Source organism: Somniosus microcephalus, chromosome 4, assembly GCF_052327205.1.
Source record: "Somniosus microcephalus isolate GS21.2 chromosome 4, FLI_Smic_1.0, whole genome shotgun sequence".
NCBI lineage: Eukaryota > Metazoa > Chordata > Chondrichthyes > Squaliformes > Somniosidae > Somniosus > Somniosus microcephalus.
The window spans coordinates 327,361,534-327,383,829 of NC_140990.1; the positions used below are offsets into that span (position 1 = coordinate 327,361,534).

At 47.9% G+C, this 22,296-nt stretch overlaps 1 protein-coding gene across 1 annotated transcript in view; it reads right to left on the reverse strand.

Moving 5' to 3' along the window:
* The window catches only part of LOC147120678 (contactin-associated protein-like 5), a 1,541,569-nt gene that overhangs the window by 785,671 nt on the left and 733,602 nt on the right, over positions 1–22,296 (reverse strand). The window contains exons 9-10 of the mRNA XM_085986862.1: positions 6,164–6,313; positions 4,563–4,734 (exon numbers count right to left, since the gene is read on the reverse strand). Of these exons, the coding sequence (XP_085842988.1) occupies positions 4,563–4,734; positions 6,164–6,313 (322 nt within the window). The remainder of the gene's footprint in view (positions 1–4,562; positions 4,735–6,163; positions 6,314–22,296) is intronic.

The window sequence follows — 22,296 nt, forward strand, 5'->3', positions numbered from 1 at the left end:
CCTCCAATGACTTCCCTCTCTAAGTGCACTGGCTTCAATATTCTGTCCTCAGACACATGGCTTCTTCCCCCTTTACTTTTATAACTTGCTCCAGTTCTACATCCTAGCTCCCAGCCTCTTCAAACGCTGGCTTTCCCTCCCTCTGCTCCACCACGGGTGGAAGAGCCTTCGGCCGAGGAAAGCACTGCACTCTGGAATTCCTTCCCTAAACCTCTCTACTTTTCTCCCCATCTTCAAAAGTCTCCTCACAGCCCATCGCATTGACCAAGCTTTCGGTCACCAAACCCAACTCCTACTTGGTGACTGTTCCCCTCCCTTTTTTTTTTGAAGAGCCATGAAGTACAGTTGAGATAATGGAGCAAAACACAAGTGCAGACTGCTGTTATTTTGCCATTTGTGGAATATTGTTGATACAAAATGGCTGCTGCGTTTGCTTACATAACAACAGTCTGTGCACTCCAAAATAATGCATTGTGTAAAGCACTTGGATGTATTTCAATGTGGTAAGACACAGTATAAATGCAAGTGTTTATTTTTTAAACTGTGTTCCTCCAAATTTAAACTGCAGCTTTGTGTGTGCTATACATAAAAATAATGTACAAATACATTGCCAATAAAAACTGTTCTGAAGCACGAGTATGAGCCAATCTCTAATTTATTGCACACACAAATTTTCAACTTTTAGAAAAAGCAATCAAAAGATGCATCATGACTCAAAGCTCAACTGGAGAAAAACAAGGTTATAAAATTCCTCACACCCAACTAGAATCGTGTAACAGTGAATAACGTACACACCACTCACAGAACATTCACAGAGCCTTGCATCCACATACAGATGAATGAACCTCTACTGAAATTACAGCCATATGGGGTGGTGAGGGAGATACAGCAATTGCATTGATTCAAGCCTAGAAAGGAGGGGGTAAACAAAATAAATAAGCCAATCTCTTGGTGCTGATCAGCATCCAGTTTAAAGTGCACTGATGTGACCTTTGGGCGATGATAGAAACGGGATTGGTCGTGTCGTGATGTCCCCGACACTCACTGTCTGAGCAATGGCCACCTAGGCAGGGTGATGGAAAGTGGCCAACATCTGTGGAACTGCAACTCAACTCGTGTCAGAGCCTTGTGGGTGTAGTCTATAGGCCTCCTAACAGTTGCAACTCTGTTGGTCGGAGTATAAATCAGGAAATAGTTGCGGCTTGTAATAAGGGAACAGCTATAATCATGGGGGATTTTAACTTTCATATTGACTGGACTAATCAAATTGGGCATGGCAGCCTTGAGGAAGAGTTCATAGAGTGTATTAGGGGCGGGTTCCTTGAGCAGTATGTAACTGAACCAACCAGGGGGCAGGCAATCTTAGATCTGGTCCTGTGTAATGAGACAGGATTAATAAAAAATGTCCAAGTAAAGGATCCCCTTGGAATGAGTGACCATAATATGGTTGAATTCCAAATTCAGTTTGAGGGTGAGAGAGTTGGATCTCAAACCAGCGTACTGAGCTTAAATAAAGGAGACTATGAAGGTATGAGAGTAGAATTGACTAAAGTGGACTGGGAAAACAGATTAAAGTGTAAGACGGTACAAGAGCAGTGGTCTACATTCAAGGAGATATTTCACATCTTTCAAGATAAATATATTCCACTGAGGAAAAAGGGGAGTAAAAGAAAAGACAGCCATCCGTGGCTTAGTAAAGTAATAAAGGATGGTATCCGACTGAAAACAGGGGCATATAAAGTAGCCAAATCTAGTGGGAGGATAGAAGATTGGGAAGCATTTAAAAGCCAGCAAACAATAAAAAAAGATTAATTAAGAAAGGGAAGATAGATTATGAAAGTAAACTAGCAAAAAATATAAAAACAGATAGCAAGAGTTTCTACAGCTATATAAAAAGAAAAAGGGTGGCCAAATTGAACGTTGGTCCCTTAGAGGATGAGACCGGGAAACTAGTGGTGGGGAACATGGAGATGGCAAAGACGCTGAACAAATATTTTGTATCAGTCTTTACAGTAGAGGACACTAAAAATATCCCAACACTGGACAAACAGGGGGCAATGTGGGGGGGGGGGGGAGGAGCTAAACACGATTAAAATCACTAAGGAGATGGTACTTGGTAAAATAATGGGACTTAAGGCGGATAAATCCCCCGGACCTGATGGCCTACATCCTAGGGTCTTGAGAGAAGTGGTGGTAGGGATTGTGGATGCATTGGTGATTATTTTCCAAAACTCCCTGGACTCAGGAAAGGTCCCGGCAGATTGGAAAACTGCTAATGTAACACCCTTATTTAAGAAGGGAAGTAGACAAAAAGCTGGAAACTATAGACCAGTTAGCCTAACATCTGTGGTTGGCAAAATGTTGGAGTCCATTATTAAGGAAACAGTAACAGGACATTTGGATAAACATATTTTAATAGGACAGAGTCAGCATGGTTTTATGAAGAGGAAGTCATGTTTGACAAATTTGCTCGAATTCTTTGAGGACGTAACATACAGGGTGGATAAAGGGGAACCAGTGGATGTAGTGTATTTGGACTTCCAAAAGGCATTTGACAAGGTTCCACACAAAAGATTACTGATCAAGATAAAAAATCACGGGATTGGGGGTAATATACTGGCATGGGTGGAAGATTGGCTATCTAACAGAAAACAGAGAGTTGGGATAAATGGTTCATTCTCGGGCTGGCAATCAGTAACTAGTGGTGTTCCGCAGGGGTCAGTGCTGGGACCCCAACTCTTTACAATCTATATTAACAATTTGGAGGAAGGGACCGAGTGCAACATATCCAAGTTTGCCGACGATACAAAGATGGGAGGGAAAGCAGTGAGTGAGGAGGACATAAAAAACCTGCAAAAGGACATAGACAGGCTAAGTGAGTGGGCAGAGATTTGGCAGATGGAATATAATATTGGAAAGTGTGAGGTTATGCACTTTGGCAGAAAAAATCAAAGAGCAAGTTATTATCTAAATGGAGAGAAACTGCAAAGTGCTACAGTACAAAGGGATCTGGGGGTCCTGGTGCATGAAACACAAAAAGTTAGTATGCAGGTGCAGCAGGTGATCAGGAAGGACAATGGAATCTTGGCTTTTATTGCAAGGGGGATGGAGTATAAAAACAGGGAAGTCTTGCTGCAGTTATACAGGGTATTTGTGAGGCCACACCTGGAATACTGCATGCAGTTTTGGTTTCCATATTTAAGAAAAGATATACTTGCTCTCGAGGCGGTTCAGAGAAGGTTCACTCGATTGATTCCGGAGATGAGGGGGTTGACGTATGAGGAAAGGTTGAGTAGGTTGGGCCTCTACTCATTGGAGTTCAGAAGAATGAGAGGCGATCTTATCGAAACATATAAGATTGTGAGGGGGCTTGATCGGGTGGATGCAGTGAGGATGTTTCCACTGATGGGTGAGACTAGAACTAGGGGGCATAGTCTCAGAATAAGGGGCTGCCCTTTCAAAACTGAGATGAGGAGAAACTTCTTCACTCAGAGGGTAGTAAATCTATGGAATTTGCTACCCCAGAGAGCTGTGGAAGCTGCAACATTAAATAAATTTAAAACGGAGATAGACAGTTTCCTAGCAGATAAGTAAATTAGGGGTTATGGAGAGAGGGCAGGGAAGTAGACGTGAGTCTAGATTCGGATCAGCCATGATCCTATTGAATGGCGGAGCAGGCCCGAGGGGCCGTATGGCCTACTCCTGCTCCTACTTCTTATGTTCTTATGCTCTTCAAGGGGCATCAAGGTTCTGCAGCCCCAACACTGAGCTGTGATATTAAAATATTTAGCTTTGTGGGTCCACAGAATCACAGAAACCCCACAGTGCAGATAGAGGCCATTTCGGCCCATCGAGCCTGCACCGACACATATCCCACCCGACCCCCGTAACCCCTACACCAACACATATCCCACCCTATCCTTGTAACCCCATGTATTTAATCCCCCTAACACTACGGGTCAATTTATCATAGCCAATCAACCTAACCCGCACATCTTTGGACTGTGGGAGGAAACCGGAGCACCCGGAGAAAACCCACGCAAACACGGGGAGAATGTGCAAACTCCACACAGACAGTCACCCGAGGCCGGATTCGAACCCGGGTCTCTGGCGCTGTGAGGCAACAGTGCTAACCACTATGCCACCGTTGATACATTGCTCGTGACCAATGTCCCCTCTAACCTTTTTTTCGTGCACAGTCCCTTTAAACTTTCCGCACTGCCGCTGTATCTTTTCCAGGGGCAACAACAGGTGAGCAGCCTGCGCGGGACATCCCGATCGAGGCGTGGCCGCGCGCCTTAGGGGGAACATCGCTTGTGACCCAATACCGCATGATATTGTCGCTCAGCAATGTAAGGTAGAACATGATCATCACTCATTAAAATGAGTCCCAAGAACCATCTGAAACCCAGATAACTCTGTTCCTACTTCAAAGTTCCGACATAGCTCAGGAAAACAACCGCAATCTTTAAACGTAGCAAACGTTTGCCTCTAAAAACCTTCACACAAAAGGAGAAGTGTTTCACATAGCTATTCATTATTATAGAGAGCTATACAATTACCTGTCTTGGATACCACACAAATCTATATGTAGGTCAGTGAAGTTACCCTGCAAGCCTTGTTGCACCAAAATGAGATCCACTGCTTGGTTGTCTATCAATATGAGCCTCATGCAGCCTTCAAAGGTACCAAAGGGATTTAAACAATCAGCAGCAGTGGTATTTTCAGGGCAACCTTTGAAGGAGAAAACACAGATTAACAGGGTAAGAAGACAAGAATTGATTGCAAACAACAAATGCTATTAGCTGAACCTGTCCCTTTTTGACAGCTGACCATTAACTAGGGAGGGTAGAACAAGGTTCTGGGCTTGAAGATAGTTATAATTATTCTTTCATTAGTATTTAAAGTATAACAATTAGTAATATATGATGGTTTCATGTATATGACTGCAATCTAAGGGTAAACCTTGTACATGTCTTAACACAGGGTTGGTTACAATATCTTCACTACAGACATGATCTCTCAACAATAACCGCCACCAGAACAAAAAGAGCACTTATGTGGCACCTTTCATATGGCATAAACATCCGAAAGCATTTTGCAAATGGGTAGAGGGGGAAGCAGACACTGAGCAGGAGCTGGAAAAGTCAGTGGAGGTAACTGAAGCCATCATCGAGGAGGCTTTTGAAGATGGGGAGAGATGTAGGTCCTTTCATGACCTCAGAATGCTACAAAATGCTTTACAGCCAATTAATTACTTTTGAAGCGTAGTCACTGCTTTAATACAGTGAAAATGTTCCAGAGATTGAAGTTTCTACCAAAGATGAACTGGGGTAAGAGGGTCCAGACATGGAAGAGCAGGGTGTGCAAGTGGGCTGCAGGTCTGGAAGAGGATGCAGATGTTTGGCAGGGTGAAGCCATGAAGTGATTTATCAATGAGGATAAGGACAACCATGTTGTCATGACAATGCCAATAATCACCATGCACTGGCCCCTCATTGGAAAAGGATATTCATTTGAACCCTGATTAAAAACATACGCTAACTTTACAAGAAATATTATTGTTAGAATGAGTATTGTAGTCTCCAGATCAGGATGTACAAAATTTGCAAATAGAAACCGCTATTTGGGAAAACTTCTGTCATTAATTAAGTAATTGGATATAAACACTTAACAAGAAGCAATATTTAAAAAGTCAGTTTTCTAAAACATGCTGGTGTCTTCGAGTTGAATCTGACAGTTGTTTGGTGATGTTGTACGCAAAAAGCAATGAACTAATTGGGGAAAATTTGTGCTTAGATTAAGAGTTTTTTTATTTACGTGTTGAGCTCAGAGTAAGACTTTTATATAAAGAAAATGAAGGTGAATGACATGGAGTTTGGCAAGTTGAGCTAAAAACTTGTGAAATAAAGAACGATTACACGCTGAGTGCTCAGTTACCTGTATTGCTTGAAAACAACAGTATCATTTTAAATTTAATAAAAGACCCAGTTATGAACTTTCAGTGTCAAAATGCAAACAAGAAATAAGGTTCAAGTTCTAATAAAGAAGATGTCGGAGGGGCTTAAGGGAAGACCAGAAGGGAGAAATGGGGGCATGTTAAAAGTAAATTCACGAAGGACGACGACCCACGAAGAGATGCAAAAGGCTGATAAACACCTACCTCCAAAATAATAGCTGTTCCCAGAATAAATCTGCATCTGTATGGTTGAATGAAAGGTTGAGGCAGCATTATTGTCCAATATGATGCTAACGCGATTCCTTCTGGCGTTCAAATTAATAGAATGCCACAGTCCGTCATTTAGATTGACACCTGGAGAAATGAGATGCCCGATTAACAAGGAAACAACACGATCCTTTCGTGAGGCGAGACATTTATAGTGGAAAAGACTGCTCTCCAGCTTGCTGAGATAGACAGACATGGGGGGTGGAATTTTAACCCCCAAAAATGGGTGGGTTGGGGTCGGGTGAGATGTTAAAATTTTAAAAATCTCACACCCCAATCCCAACCTGCCTACGTCCGGGTTGAACGGAGGCGAGACATGCGGCGGGCAGTCAACTCGTTCCCAGGAAGCGGGTTGGCAATTTAAATATTTTAATGAGGCTTTACCTAGGTTTAACCCTGGCTGGCCAGGTTTCCCAGGCCTCGGGAAACCGGTCAGTTCAAGCGAAGCAAGGACAGCTCTGGGGAGAAGGTAAGTGCCTTTTCCGGCACTGCTGTGGGCCAAGAGCAGCAGAAGTGATACACCCTAGGCCCTCAAGCTTACCTTCTTCCCTTGGATCGGATCCCCCACACCCCCACCCCACCACCAATCAGACAACTGCCCCCATACAAAGACCCCCCCGAGGTTGGGGATCGAACCCCCTTGGGGTCAGGCCCTCCTCCTCTGGAGTAGAAGATCAGTCCCCCTCCCCCTTCACCCCCACACTCCCAGTAGCAGCTGCAGGCTCCCTACCTGGGCCTGCGGTCTGCTCCAGAGCGCTCCCCCGCCAACTGGAAGCCAAGCCTATCAATCAGGGTGACTTCTGGATATATACCCCCAGGTCTCTCTGTTCCTGCTCCCCCTTTAGGATTGTACCCTTTAGTTTATATTGCCTCTCCTCGTTCTCGCTACCAAAATGTATCACTATGCTCTTTTCTGCGTTAAATTTCATCTGCCACGTGTTCGCCCATTCCACCAGCCTGTCTATGTCCTCTTGAAGTCTATCACTATCCTCCTCACTGTTCACTATACTTCATGAGAAGATTCTGGTCTCAAGGAAACGTATGTCTCAAAAGTAAATCGGGAAAAAGAATAAAAAAACAGAAGGCTAAAAAAAACCAAAGGGACGACATTCCCAACGAGCCAAAAATGAAAAAGAAAATAAATCAAACCAGACAGCAGGCAGCCTGTGAAGATAGGGAGGCTGGTGGAGGATATTATATACAAATAAAGGAAGCACAGGACTGAAGAAAAACCTATGGCAGAAAAGCATTAGAGACGGTAATAGGAGTCTGAATTTTTTTCTTCCATATTCTTTTTTCCAGATCTCCTGATCCCTCTTGCCTGATTTAATGTGCACACAGTGAAGGTTTTAGCTTAACGTTCGGGAAAAATAAAACCTGTCAATTAAAGTGCGAGAAACTGAAAACAAAAGTAAAGAGATAACATTAGGAAGGTAGCTTAATGCCAAAAGAGCTTAGAAAGGCTTTAACATAAGCTAGCTGAATAGTTGGAATTGAGTCAATTAAGGGCATTTCTTTGGTGGAGCTAACAAAAGGAATATCAGGTCAAATGTGCAAAGAGTGAAGGAAAAATGACGGAAAGACAAGAAAAAAAGTAATGACAAGCAACGCAGTCGGAGACCATCTGAAAACTGCTCATTACCATTTCAATTCAATAAAACTTTTCAGAACTTTATCAGTAATGCAATACTTTGTCATGGCAAAAGCAATGCACTTCAAGGTGTTTGAATGGCCCGATAAGGTGCTGTGCAGCTGCAAGTATCCCTTGCTCTGAAAATCCTTAGGGTGTAAAGAGGTTAGACGTTCTTTTAACTTGAGCTTCAAACTCAGCTTCTAAAATGTCTGACATTATGCCAGCTCCTCAGCCCCCCCCACCCCCCCGGTGCTGGGCTAGCTATCCTTTCCTGGTCAATGCAGGCTGCCACTCAGGTGTATTCACACAACAGCAGGACACAGCCATACTCAACAGGAACCTGCCTTTCCAACAGTTCAAGATACAGGCCGCACGCTCCACCTTGCGTAAACGTGAGGTCATCCAAAACTCGGCTGCCCGTGTCCTAACTCGCACCAAGTCCCGTTCACCCTGTGCTCGCTGACCTACATCGGCTCCCAGTTAAATAACGCCTTGATTTTAAAGTTCTCATCTTTGTTTTCAAATCCCTCCATGGCCTTGTCCCCTCCCGATCTCTGTAATCTCCTCCAGCCCTACAACCCTCCGAGATATCTGCGCTCCTCTAATTCTGGCCTATTGTGCATCCCGGATTTTAATCCCTTCACCATTGGTTGCCGTGCCTTCAGCTGCCTAGGCCCTAAGTTCTGGAATTCCCTGCCTAAACCTCTCCACCTCTCTTTCCTACTTTAAGACACTCCTTAAAATTTACCTCTTTGACCAAGCTTTTGGAAATCTTCCCTAATTTCTCCTGATGTGGCTCGGTGTCAAATTTTGTTTTATAACACTCCTGCGAAGTGCCTTGGGATGTTTTACTATGTTAAAGGCACTATATAAATATAATTTGTTGTTGTTGCACGACTCAGTCTGCACACACAAGCTATGACCTCAGCTCAGAACACAGCCAACAGGTGGCCACCTGCTATACACTGGCCTTCTTGAATGAAAATGTAAACAGCCAGTAATATAATGTAACCCGCAATATGGCTTTTACTTTACCAATGTTACAACATAGTCATTCTACAAGATCATCTATCATCTATATCTATCTCTATCTCTATATATAAAGCGGTATGTCTCTCTGTCTTTCTGTCTGTCCGGCTATACAATCAAAAGTTATAGAGCGTACCTACACATATGTTATATCAAAAGAAAGCTTATCATTAGGGGACTCGCATAGGCATATTTACTTTTTGGTCAGACAAAAATTGTGCCGACGGTATACAAAAAACATTCAAAATTCCGCTCATTATCCGCTCATTGGCATTGAGTGACGTGAAGGTTGACCAATCATACAGTCGAGCGACCTGACGGTTGACCAATCGCTGCATCATGGGGGCGGGTTCACTGCGTGTGCGGGCGGGCCATCCTAGAGTTGAGTGACGCGACGATTGACCAATCCTACAGTTCAGTGACCTGACGGTTGACCAATCGGTGCGTGTGTGGGCGGGCCTAATCATTCTGAGCCGAGGTGAGTGGCCGCCATCTTGATTCCAAACTCTTCATTTCTTTTTCCCACTTTCTGCGCGTTTCTTTTAAAATCTAGATTTCCAGCAAAAAAAAAGTTGCTTTTAAACACAAATTGTTTTTAAAAAAAAGTTAATTAATTTGTAAATCTTTTCTCTAACCTCTATAATTTTCCTACCTTTCACCGTTTTTGCAGGCCTCGAGGCCTGGGCCTCTGTTGCCCAGCCACGCCTGAGCTGGGCACCTCCCGTCCCGCTCAACAAGCGGCCCGCGATCGCTGCCATCTCTCTAAAGGCTGGCGGCGCGGGACTGAGGCGAGCGTAGCCATCTCCGCCATCTTAGTAAAGGCGGGCGGGGCGGGAGTCAGCGTGCGTGTCAACGTCGGCCCGGAACGCGCGCGTCAACATCGGCCCGGAGCGCGACCTGAGTCCAGCCGTGCATCACGCGCTAGGTCATGCACCGGCCGGCTTTGAGGCGCTGATGAGCGGCGGCGTCTCTCTCTCACTCTTCCCCACGCGGCGCGCAGGCCCAGCCTCAATCGGCGGTCTTGAAGCCGGCTCGGGCGGGGGGCCGGTGCTCGGGAGGGCGGGGCTCGGGAGGGCGGGAAGGGGGGGGGGGAAGAGTTACCCCGACAACTGGGCCCAGCTCTCTCTCACAGCCTCAAGCCGGCTCACGCCCATTTCCCGGGGCTTGGCTCCAGCGCAGACCCAGCCGCAATTGGCAGTCTTGAAGCCGGCTCAGGCAGGGGGGCCGGGGCTCGGGAGGGCGGGGCTCGGGAGGGCGGAGGGTGGGTCTCGGGATGGCGGAGAGTGGGGCTCGGGAGGGCGGGAAGGGGGGGGAAGGGTTACCCCGGCAACCGGGCCCGGCTGTCTCTCACAGCCTCAAGCCGGCTCACGCCCATTCCCGGGGCTTGGCTCCATTTGCGGCTGCAGGCCACTCGCCCTCTCTCTCTCCTCCCCCGCCCCCCTCTCCCCCCTCCCCTCTCCCCCTCCCCTCTCCCCCTCCCCCCCTCTCTCTCCCCCTCCCTCACCCTCACTCTCTCCCCCTCTCTCTCCCACCTGCCTCACCCTCTCGCTCTCCCCCTCTCTCTGCCCCCTCCCTCCCCTCTCTCTCTCCTCTCTCTCTCCCCCTCTCTCTCTGCCCCCTCCCTCCCCCTCTCTCTCTGCCCCCTCCCTCCCCCTCTCTCTCTGCCCCTTCCTCCCCATCTCTCTCTGCCCCCTCCCTCCCCCTCTCTCTCTGCCCCCTCCCTCCCCCTCTCTCTGGCCCCTTCCTCCCTCTCTCTCTCTGCCTCCTCTCTCCCCCTCTCTCTCTGCCCCTGTAAAGTCTGTGGGTTGTGCAGTTAATAAATACACAGACTTCAGAAGTAACAAACAAACAGGTCTTTACTATTCGAAGGTCCCGGGCGAATCTGCCCCAGCAATCATGCCACAACACTTATATACTGGTGTGGTCACTATCGGTATTACAGTATACAGAAGCCAAACAAATAGTGCCACCCGAAAGTAGTCCTCTTAAAGGTGAACGGTTACATTCAATAGTTCCCTTAAAGGTAGACGGGTACATACACTACAGCCCCCTCCCTCCCTCCCCCTCTCTGCCCCCTCCCTCCCCCTCTCTGCACCCTCCCTCCCCCTCTCTGCCCCCTCCCCCCCTCTGTCTGCCCCCTCCCTCCCCCTCTCTGTCTGCCCCCTCCCTCCCCCTCTCACCCTCCCCCTCTCTCCCTGCCCCCTCCCTCCCCCTCCCTCCCTGCCCCCTCCCTCCCCGCCCCCTCCCTGCCCCCTCCCTCCCCGCCCCCTCCCTCCCCTCCCCCTCTCTCCACACCCCCTCCCTCCCCCTCTCTCCCTCCCCCTCTCCCTCCCCACCCCCTTCCTCCCTCCCCCTCCCTCCCCCTCTCTCCCTGCCCCCTCCCTCCCCCTCTCTCCCTGCCCCCTCCCTCCCCCTCTCTCCCTGCCCCCTCCCTCCCTGCCACCTCCCTCCCTGCCACCTCCCTCCCCCTCTCTCCCCCTCTCTCCCTGCCCCCTCCCTCTTTCCCCCTCTCTCTCTCTCTCCCCCCTCTCTCTCCCCCGTCTCTCTCTCTCTCTCTCCCCCCCGTCTCTCTCTCTCTCTCTCTTCTCCCCCCATTCTCTCTCTTCTCCCCCCATTCTCTCCCCAGTCTCTCTCTCTCTCTCCCCCACTCTTTCTCTCTCTCCCCCCAGTCTCTCTCTCTCTCTCCGTCTCTCTCTCTCTCCCCCAGTCTCTCTCTCTCTCTCTCCCCCCAGTCTCTGTCTCTCTCTTCTCCCCCAGTCTCTCTCTCTCTCCCCCCAGTCTCTCTCTCTCTCTCCCCCAGTCTCTCTCTCTCTCCCCGTCTCTCTCTCTCTCTCCCCCAGTCTCTCTCTCTCTCTCTCCCCCCAGTCTCTCTCTCTCTTCTCCCCCAGTCTCTCGCTCTCTCTCTTCCCCCAGTCTCTCGCTCTCTCTCTTCCCCCAGTCTCTCGCTCTCTCTCTTCCTCCCAGTCTCTCGCTCTCTCTTCCCCCCAGTCTCTCGCTCTCTCTCTTCCTCCCAGTCTCTCGCTCTCTCTTCCCCCCAGTCTCTCGCTCTCTCTCTTCCCCCAGTCTCTCGCTCTCTCTCTTCCCCCCAGTCGCTCTCTCTCTCTCTTCCAACAACAACATGCCCTCAACAACTTCCCCCAGTCTCTCTCTCTCCCCCAGTCTCTCTCTCTCCCCCAGTCTCTCTCTCTCCCCCAGTCTCTCCCTGCCCCCCAGTCTCTCTCTGCCACCAGTCTCTCCCTGCCCCCATCTCTTTCTCTTCTCCCCCAATCTCTCTCTCTTCTCCCCCCAGTCTCTCTCTCTTCTCCCCCCAGTCTCTCTCTCTCTCTCTTCCAACAACAACATGCCCTCAAAAAACCCTCGGCACCACCGGGCACTCCAGCTAGTATATAAATAAAAGAGTTTGTCTGTTTGTCTGTCTGTCTGTCCGGCTATACAATCAAAACCTACACGCATGTTATATCAAAAGAAAGCTTATCATTAGGGGAGTCGCATAGGCATATTTACTTTTTGGTCAGACAAAAACTGTTCGGACAGTATACAAAAAACGTTCAAAAATCCTCAAAACTCCGCTCATTAGCGGTTGAGCAATCCTACCCCTCATTAGCATTGAGAGCAATCCTACCCCTCATTAGCATTGAGTGACGTGCTGGTTGACCAATCCTACAGTTCAGTGACCTGATGGTTGACCAATTGGTGCGTCACTGGCAGGACCTAATCCTCCAGTCTCCCGAAACTTCACCGCCATTTTTTTCATCCCCACAGCGACAGCACCCGCCAAACAAACCCCCACATTGCGGCTCCGGGAGCGGCAGGTGAGTTTACACACAGCAGGTGGGGGAGCGGCAGCGGCTGGCCGTCAACTGCGCCAACCTCGGGGGAGCTCAGCTGGAGTCCGTCTCGGCCCGAGAGCCCGGCCGGGCCTGAAGCGCTAGGCCCCGCACGGCCGGTATCACAACAGCACCGGGCCTCAGGCACTAGGCAGGGAGAGGGGAGGGAGGGACACAGAGAGGGGGAGGGAGGGGAGGGAGGGAGAGGAGAGGGGGAGAGGGAGGGACAGAGAGAGGGGACAGACAGGGGCAGGGAGACCGCGCGGCCCAAAATTGCCCTGGCAACACCGGGCACCCCCAGCTAGTAAGTTATGTACAGGTGAGGAAGGCCCTTCAGCCTGTTTCACAAAAATAAGTCTAGAGGAGGCATTCTTCCATAGAAACTTATGCCTCCACTCAGCCCAACATAGTGGGAAGCATAGTGGTAATGTCACTGGGCTAGTAATCTGGAGTCCTAGACTAATGTTTCAGAGATGTGAGTTCAAATCCCACCACGCCAGCTGGGGAATTTAAATTCAATTAAATAAATCTGGAGTGAAAAGCTAGTATGAGTAATGGTGACCATGAAACTATCAGCAAGGGGTATGGGGAGAGAGCGGGAATATGGCATTGAGATCAGCCATGATCCTTTTGAATGGCAGAGCAGGCTTGAATCTCCTGCTCCTATGTTTCTATAGCATCTAATGTCTAGCACAGTATATGCTGCGGCTAATGGCACTATTTCGAAGAAGAGCAGCGGAGATTATCCCTCAATCAACATCAGTAAAACAGATGATCTGGCCACTATCACATTGCTGTTTGTGGGAGCTTGCCGTGCGCAGATTGGCTGCTGCATTTTCCTACATTACAACAGTGACTACACTTCCAAAAAAAAAACTACTACATTGGCTGTAAAAGCACTTTGGGACGTCCGGTGGTCGTGAAAGGCACTATATAAATGCAAGTCTTTCTATCTTTATTTAAAAAATGTAGGAAAAGGCTTTCAGGCCTATTGAATATAGGTGTCAGCCATGACGCAGTGGCAGCACTCTCACCTCGGAGTCAGAAGTTTCAATGTGAGTTCAAGTCTCACTCCAGAGACGTGAGCACAAAAGCTAGGCTGACACTTTAGTGCAGTACTGAGGGAGTGCTGCAGTGTCGGAGGAGCCGTCTTTCAAATGAGACGTTAAACCGAGGCCCGTCTGCCCTCTCAGGTGGAGGTAAAAGATCCCATGCCATGAGTTTGATTGGACTCATCAGTCACCTGAGAACTCATTTTTAATGTGGAAGCAAGTCATCCTCGTTTCCAATGGACTGCCTAAGAAGAAGAAGAAGGGCAGGGCAGTTCTCCCCAGTGTCCTGGCCATTATTTGCCCCTCAACAAACACCACTAAAATAAACCAGATTAGCTGGTCATTATCTCATTGCTACGATAGCAAAATACTGCAGATGCTGGAAATCCGAAATAACAACAGAAAATGCTGGAAAAACTCAGCAGGCCAGGCAACATCCGTGGAGAGAAATTAGAGTCGACGTTTCGGGTCGAAACCCTTTTTCAAAACTGGAAAGGAAATGAAATAGATCGAAGGCAGGGCTGCGATAGAACAAAAGAGGTAAAGAGACATTAAGAGGTATTCAAAACCAGACGAGATGGTAATAGGACAAGTGGAGACAAAAGGCGGCTCAGATTAGGTGTGAAGTGTACTGGCAGAATGAGAGACAGCTGCCATGTGGGAGAGAGAAACAAAAAGGAAAGCGGGGGGGGGAGGGAAAGGGCCAAAACAAAGGGATGGAAAAAAAATATAAGTAAAAATGTAATAGGGGCCGAGGTTATGATCTGAAATTGTTGAACTCGATATTGAGTCCGGAAGGCTGCAGAGTGCCTAAACGGAAGATGCAATACCTCGTAATGTCTCTTTACTTCTTTTGTTCTGTCCCAGCCCTGCCATTCGATCTATTTCATTTCCTTTCCAGTTTTGAAAAAGGGTTTCGACCCGAAACGTCGACTCTAATTTCTCTCCACGGATGTTGCCTGGCCTGCTGAGTTTTTCCAGCTTTTTCTGTTGTTATCTCAATGCTGTTTGTGGGAGCTTGCTGTGCATGAATTGGCTGCCGTGTTTCCTACATTACAACAGTGACTACACTGCAAAAAGTATTTAATTGGGTGTAAAACATTTTGATACTCCTTGACGTCATGAAAGCAGCTATATAAATGCAAGATCTTTCTTTATTCCAGAGGTCCTCCATCCATCCCCATAAACAGAAGTCCATTCCAGTGTTAATCACACTTGGGATGAAGAAGTGCCTCCTGACATCAGTTCTGAATTGACTCTTATAGATTTGTACAAATGGTTCCTTGTCATGTTTTAATTGATGTATTGCTCCAGATTTACCTCTTCCTTTCACACCTACCTCTATAATGTTCCCTCTGATTAGCCTCCTAATGGGTCAGAGAGGAATTTTCCAGTGTATTTTTCTCATTTTTTGCCTCTCCCAGGAGATTACATGGCTGGGAGGGTGGGTGGGAGGTGCGGGGGGGAGGAGTGGAGGGAGGAAGTGTCTAGTCACGATGCTCCAGCCACCATGGTGTGGGGCAGGCTTGATGGACCAGCTGGTCTTTTTCTGCCCGTCAATTTTGTATGTTCGTAAAGCGAGGATGTGTCAGCTGTGGCTCAGTTAGTAGCACACTCGCCTCTGAGTCAGAAGATTGTGGGTTCAAGTCCCACTCCAGGGACTTGAGCACATAAAGCTAGGCTGACACTCCAGTGCAGTGCTGAGGGAGTGCCGCACTGTCTGGAGGTGCCGTCTTTCGGATGAGATGTTAAAACTGAGGCCCTGTCTGCTCTCTCAGGTGGACGTAAAAGATTCCGTGACACTATGCCGAAGAAGAGCAGGGGCGTTCTCCTCGGTGTCCTGGCCAATATTTATCCCTCAATCAACATAACAAAAAAAACAGATTATCTGGTCATTATCACATTGTTGCTTGTGGGAGCTTGCTGTGTGCAAATTGGCTGCTGCCTTTCTCACAATACAACAGTGACTACACACCAAAAGTACTTCATTGGCTGTAAAGTGCTATGAGATGTCCGGTGGTCGTGAAAGGCACTATATAAATGCAAGTCTTTCTTTTTCTTTAAAGCGAGACTGCATTTCCCGCTTTCATTTCCTGTGTTGAAACCGCTTTTGAGCTGGTGGAAAACGCTTTCTGGCACCCAGGGTGAGCAGAAAGGTTGCCTCACGCTTCTCTGCTGCCTCCTTGCAGGCTTTAAGTGAGCAAGCGTCCGGTGGAGGTGACATGTTCAAGGACAAGAGAGCGGTTATCTGTTTGGGAGCATTAGAGAGGGCGGGGAGCACGAGAAAGGACTACGAGCCATGGCCGCGATCACACCGGATGTGTTTGGTGACTGCAGGAGAAAACAGGTTGGTTAAAGAGATACATTTTTGCAGAGGCTCTTGAAAGAGGGAAGGAGAGAAAAAGACTTGCATTTATATACAGGAAACTCTCGTTTAAATGGCACCTAAATATCCGGAATTCTCTATTAACCGGCAAAATTCAGGAGTAGGTTCAGGTAAGTTTTACTGTATATTAGTGGCCGTGTAACCGGGGTTCCTGCACAAGTGGCCGTGTAACTGGGGTTCCTGCACCTGTGGCTCTGTAATGGGGCCCTCATACCTTGGTAGGTATACATCTCCGTGTCTGGAATTTTTAATCAACCGACACCATCCCGGTCCCGTAGGTGCCGGACACCAAAGAGTTTCCTGTAACGCCTTTTGCGGCCACCAGAAGCAAAGTTGAGGGATTCAATGGGAACATGCCAGAGTGTGGAGCCAAAAAGTCTATCGATACTATTATGGTGAATGCCCCTCTCAACTTTTCTCTATTTTAGCTTTGGCCCAGCCTGAAAGCATTTGAAAACCAGCGCATTAGAAGCTAATACTTCATATCTAGCCTCATCCCAGTAAGATTAAATCTAATGATAGCCTGACACTACAGTGTTTGCTCAAAGTGTATTTAAGTAAAGACAGATTGAGAAATGATTTAAATCCAGAATGTTAAGTGAGCTATTTATTAAGCAGTCTATTTGCACAGATTATCTCACTCTCATGGAAGACCTTCCTAACCCACCCATAAAAAAGGCTTCAGATTCCGCTGCGCTCGCTCAATTCTACGAATTGGTTCAGTTAACTAGCTCTGTGTGCCTTGGCGTTTAATTTTGGAAGGGGCCTGAAACATTTTCAGCTGCTCGTTATTCAGTTAGTGCATCATCTAACTGGAGACTGCAGCGCATTATATTTCAGCAATTTAATTCCACTCTATTAGAAAGACTAATAGCACAATGTGACATCGGTAACGAACACGTTAAAACATTATGGAATTGAACGGTCTGTTATTTTAGCAAAAGTGTTAACGCTATTCAAATAAATGGGTTAACACCTCCATTCAATGAATGGACAGAAGAATTTCCTATGAATGCATCCCTCGCTAATTATGCGTCAGCTGTGGCTCAGTTGGTAGCAACCTCGCCTCTGAGTCAGAAGGTTGAGAGTCCAGAGACTTGAGCACAAAGATCCTGGCTGACACTCCAGTGCAGTGCCGAGGGAGCGCTGCACTGTCGGAGGTGCCGTCTTTCGGATGAGACATTAAACCGAGGCCCCGTCTGCTCTCTCAGGTGGACGTAAAAGAGCTCACGGCCACTATTTCGAAGAAGAGCAGGGGAGTTAGCCCCAGTGTCCTGACCAATATTTATCCCTCAATGAACATCACAACAAAACCGATTATCTGGTCATTATCACATTGCTGTTTGTGGGGGCTTCCTGTGCACAAATTGGCTGCTGCGTTTCCCACATTACAACAGTGACTACACTTCAAAAATTACTTAATTGGCTGTGAAGCGTTTGGGATGTCCTGAGGTTGTGAAAGGCGCTATATAAATACAAGTCTTTCTTTTCTTTCTAATTAGGCACATCCTGGTTTAAAATCCTGAGTAGTATTACCTTGCTCTCATCTCTTAATCTTTTGTGTGAATTTCTCTCCAAACATGATGATAAAACATTTTCTCATAGAAAATTCTGAACGCTTTATTAATATTTTCATATTTTAAATGTCACCAATTACATTTTGAAAAGTCTCTTGATTAAAATCATGGTGGGATCTTTCTAAGTATTTATCCTTTCACATTTTCTAGTTTGCTTTTGTGAAGCAAAATCCATCTATATCTTATTAAAAATCTTGGGGGAAAAACAGAGTCGCGCTCCAACAGGGAAGTGGGGTGCTACTGGAAGTGCCCCGCCGCCCTCTTGGGGAACTGCGAGTGAATATCGCGGTGCTATGTGCCGCAGCGCCATGCACTGTGGCACGTCGCGCCGTGGTACTGCAGGCCTTCCTCCCCTTCTTAAAGGGGAGGGGCCTAGCGCAGCGCGACCCGGGGCCCAGCTGGGCCACCAGAGATCGGAGTGCCGGCAAAAGAGGCCGGCAGTCAAGGGAAGTGCCGGGCTGACGTAGCGCAGCCGGCACCCCGCGGCGGGGGGGGGGGGCGGGTGGCTGCAGAGGAGGCCGGGGACAGCAGATGCTGGCAGGCGACAAAAATGGGCACCCGGCACCTCCCCTTTAATTTGCGCCACCCCAGCCGCAGGTTAGCCCCCCCTGACCCCGTCAGACATAGCGTCCAGCGTTAAGTCAGGGGGCGCTAGCGAAGATGGCGGCCGGGGTGTGAGTGGGGCGCTGTGCATGGCGATTACATCATCGCCGGCGGCACAGCACCGCGGGGCGCTAACGGTTACCACCGCCGCTAACTTCCCACTGAATTTCACGGGAGGTGTTGGCGGTGCCGCACCCAGGCGCTAGTTGCTTTGCACCCCGTTAGTGCCCTCTTAGAGCGCTAACGGGAGGTGCAAAGCCACTGAATTTTTAGGCCCTTACGTCTGCGTTTAATTCCTGTGTGCTCAACGTGACTCCTTAGTACAATGGTTTTGTCACAGCTTTTTTGTTCTTTCTTTCTTTAGTACTAAATATTAGGGCCCTGAATTTTCTTGGAGGCTGGGGCACAATTCCAGAATAAAGAAGCTGGGAGAACTTAATAAGAACATAAGAAATAGGAACAGGATTAGGCCATAAGGCCCCTCGAGCCTGCTCCGCCATTCAATAAGATCATGACTATACCCATATCTCCTGATTCCCTCATGTCCAAAAATCCATACGGAATATACTCAGTGACTAAGCATCCACAGCCCTCTGGGTTAGAGAATTCCAAAGATTCACAACCCTCTGAGTGAAGACTTTTCTCCTCAGTTCATTTCTAAATGGCCGCCCCCTTATCCTGAGGCTATGCCTCCTAGTTCTAAACTCACCAGCCAGAGGAAACAGCCTCTCAGCAGTTACCCTGTCAAGCCCTCTAAGAATTTTATAAGTTTCAATGAGATCACCTCTCATTCTTCTAAACTCCAGAGAATATAGACCTAGTCTACTCAATCTCTCCTCATAGGACAACCCTCTCATCCCGTGAATCAATCTAGAGAGCCTTTGTTGCACCGCCTCTAAGTATATCCATCTTTAGATAAGGAGACCAAAACTGTACATAGTACTCCAGGTGGGGTCTCACCAAGGCCCAATATAATTGCAGCAAGACTTCCTTACTCTTAAACTCCAGCTGGGGAAGGATCTCATGGGAATTCCTGCTGGACGCCGAGGCAGACAAAGGTCCCAGCCACCCCATCAATAGCCTGATGATGCAAAGGATGCCGAACTGGCACAGTGGCAACATCCAGGTCTCCCTGGGTCTTGAAGTGGGTGCGGAGCAAATTCACCAAAATGATACCGGGGCTGAAAAAGTTGAATTATGAGGCTAGGTTGCATAGAGTAGGCTTGAATTCCCTTGAGTACAGAAGGTTAAGGGTTGAGGTTTTTAAGATGGCTAAAGGATTTGATGAGGTAGATAGAGAGAAGCTATTTCCTCTGGTTGGCAGGGAAGTCCAGAGCAAGGGGGCATAAATTTTTAATTAGAGCTAGGCCGATCAGGGGTGATGTCAGGAAGCATCTCTTCACACAAAGGGTGGTGGGAATTTGGAACTCTCTCTCCTCCACCCCCCCGCCCCCCGCAAAAAAAAAGATGTTGAAGCTGGGTCAATTGAAAATTTTAAAACTGAGACTGGTAGGTTTTTATTAGGCAAGGCTACTAATGGATATGGAACCAAGGCGGGTAAATAGAGTTAAGATACAGATCAGCCATGACCAAATTGAATGGCAGAACTAGCTCAAGGTGCTGAATAGCCTACTCCTGTTCCTATGTTCCCACCCACAGTGTGCCCAGCACCCTGGAGGACAGAAAGATACCAGCCTCCAGGTCAATGGAGGGGTGTAAGTGGGACCTACAGGGGTGTTCCAATCCTAATTATTGGCTTCAAACACTCTAGAAGACTGCAGGCAAGCAGGATGAAATCAGCCCTCTTATAAAGAGGGTTAATTTTCAACCTTAGTGCCAGTTTCATCCAGGCATGCCAGCTTTAACACCAGGCTGGCCAGTCAGTGCCACAGCTGCTTGCCCCAACCTCCAGCGGGCACTCAAGATCATTGAATCATACAGCAAAGAAGCAGGCCATTCGGCCAATTGGGCCTGTGCTAGCTCTTTCAAACTTTGCACATTTTTCCTTTTCAGTTACATATACAATTCCCTTTTGAAAGTTACTATTGAATCTGCTTCCAACACCCTTTCGGGCAGTGCATTTCAGATCATCACAACTCACTGCATAAAAACATTTCTCCCCATCTCCCCCCCTGGTTCTTTTACCAATGATCTTAAATCGGTGTCCTCTGGTTACTCATGAATTAAGGATCTGCCTTTTCCACACCATTTACAAATTTAAGGTTACCTATAAGGTCACCTCTCAGGCACCTCCTCTCAAGGTTTCGCCAGTCATTCCTCAGACCTCAGTCCTCTGATGTCAACGATCAGCCTGTGGCTCTTCTCTGAAGTGCTACTAGTGCGTTAAGTTCTCTGTGTCTCTGTGTCTAGATGAAAAGAACTGGTCACGGCGCTCAAAGTATGGTGTGACCAGAGCACTATACACGTCAGCATGACTTCCTCTAACTTGTACTCTCCTGTTTTGGTTATAGACTGCAGCAACTCACCAAGGCTTCTTCGGCAGCACCTCCCAAACCCGCGACCTCTTCCACCTAGAAGGACAAGGGCAGCAGGCACATGGGAACACCATCACCTCCATTTTCCCCTCCAAGTCACACACCATCCTGACTTGGAAATATATCGCCGTTCCTTCATCATCGCTGGGTCAAAATCCTGGAACACCCTCCCTAACAGCACTGTGGGAGTACCTTCACCACACGGACTGCAGTGGTTCAAGAAGGCGGCTCACCACCACCTTTTAACAAGGTAAGTGGTGAATTAATTAAAATTAAAACATTTTTCCACAGGTTTATTATTTTTAAATACTTTAAAGAAAGATAAGTTTATTTTTAGCCCCTTTAGAAAATGTAATTAATTTTTTCAAAAATTTAAATTATTGTTAAAAATAGTTATTTCATGTAATTTGTAGTTATTTTATTTGAAGTTTTAGTGATGTTTTGGGGCTTATAGTATTTATAGGTTTGACAGCTCTTCCTGTCAAACTTATGAATGAAGCATTCCCTGCTACCATTGGCTCTCCAACGCCCACGTGATTCCAGGGGACGCATCGAACGAACTGCGTCCCTGGGATACGTAAGCACTGCGCGCCGGCAGTTGGAGCAGGCCCAGGATCAGAATCCCATGCGGGCCCACAACACAATGGCCGGTGCGCTAGGTAAGTGCAGGTCGGAGGCTTGCATCCGCGGGCAGCCTCCGACCCGAATTTCTGGGCCATTGAACCAAGGCCCCTTCTGCATGTTCAAGTGGTTTTAAAAGATCTCATGGTGCTCTTCAAATTAGACCTGGGGCTGTCCTGTTGTCCCCAGCCAAGTGTCTTCCCTCAAGCGCCACCACCAAAACAGATCATCTTGTGGCATACCGATCACAGAAAGGACACAATCCGCTTTTCGGTCCGTAGACTATAAATCAGGCGTCATGCCTTTAAGAAGGATCACACCTTTAAGAAACTCGATCTGCAACATAGTTAAGCCCAGAGCGGGGGAGGAGCAGTCGAAGCTGTGGACTGATGAAAGGCAGTCGGACTTGGTGTAGGCTCTGACGCCATTTTGTGTTCAACATGCAGACTCAACAATTAAACCTTTTCTGTTGAACCTCTCCGAGTTCAGTATTTTTTGCTAGGAGTACGTAGACACCTACATTGGTGACCCCGACGCTCAGGACGACTCCTAAGCATAACCATGGCTGACACAAACGCAGTTTCTGTGAAGCTGCCGGAGTTCTGGGAGAACCTGGCCACTGCCTGGTTCCTTCAAGCCAAATCGCAATTCCGACTCCGCGGCAACACCGCCGACGCAATGATGTACGACTACCTCCTCGCCTCCCTGGGCAGCTCCACAATCATGAAAGTCTGGACAACACTACAAAACCCTCCGGAGGAAGGCAAGTACGCACATCTCAAGGCCACGCTCCTTAAAAAATTCACAGCCTCCCAATTTTTGCGCAACTGCCACCTGCTCGACCTCC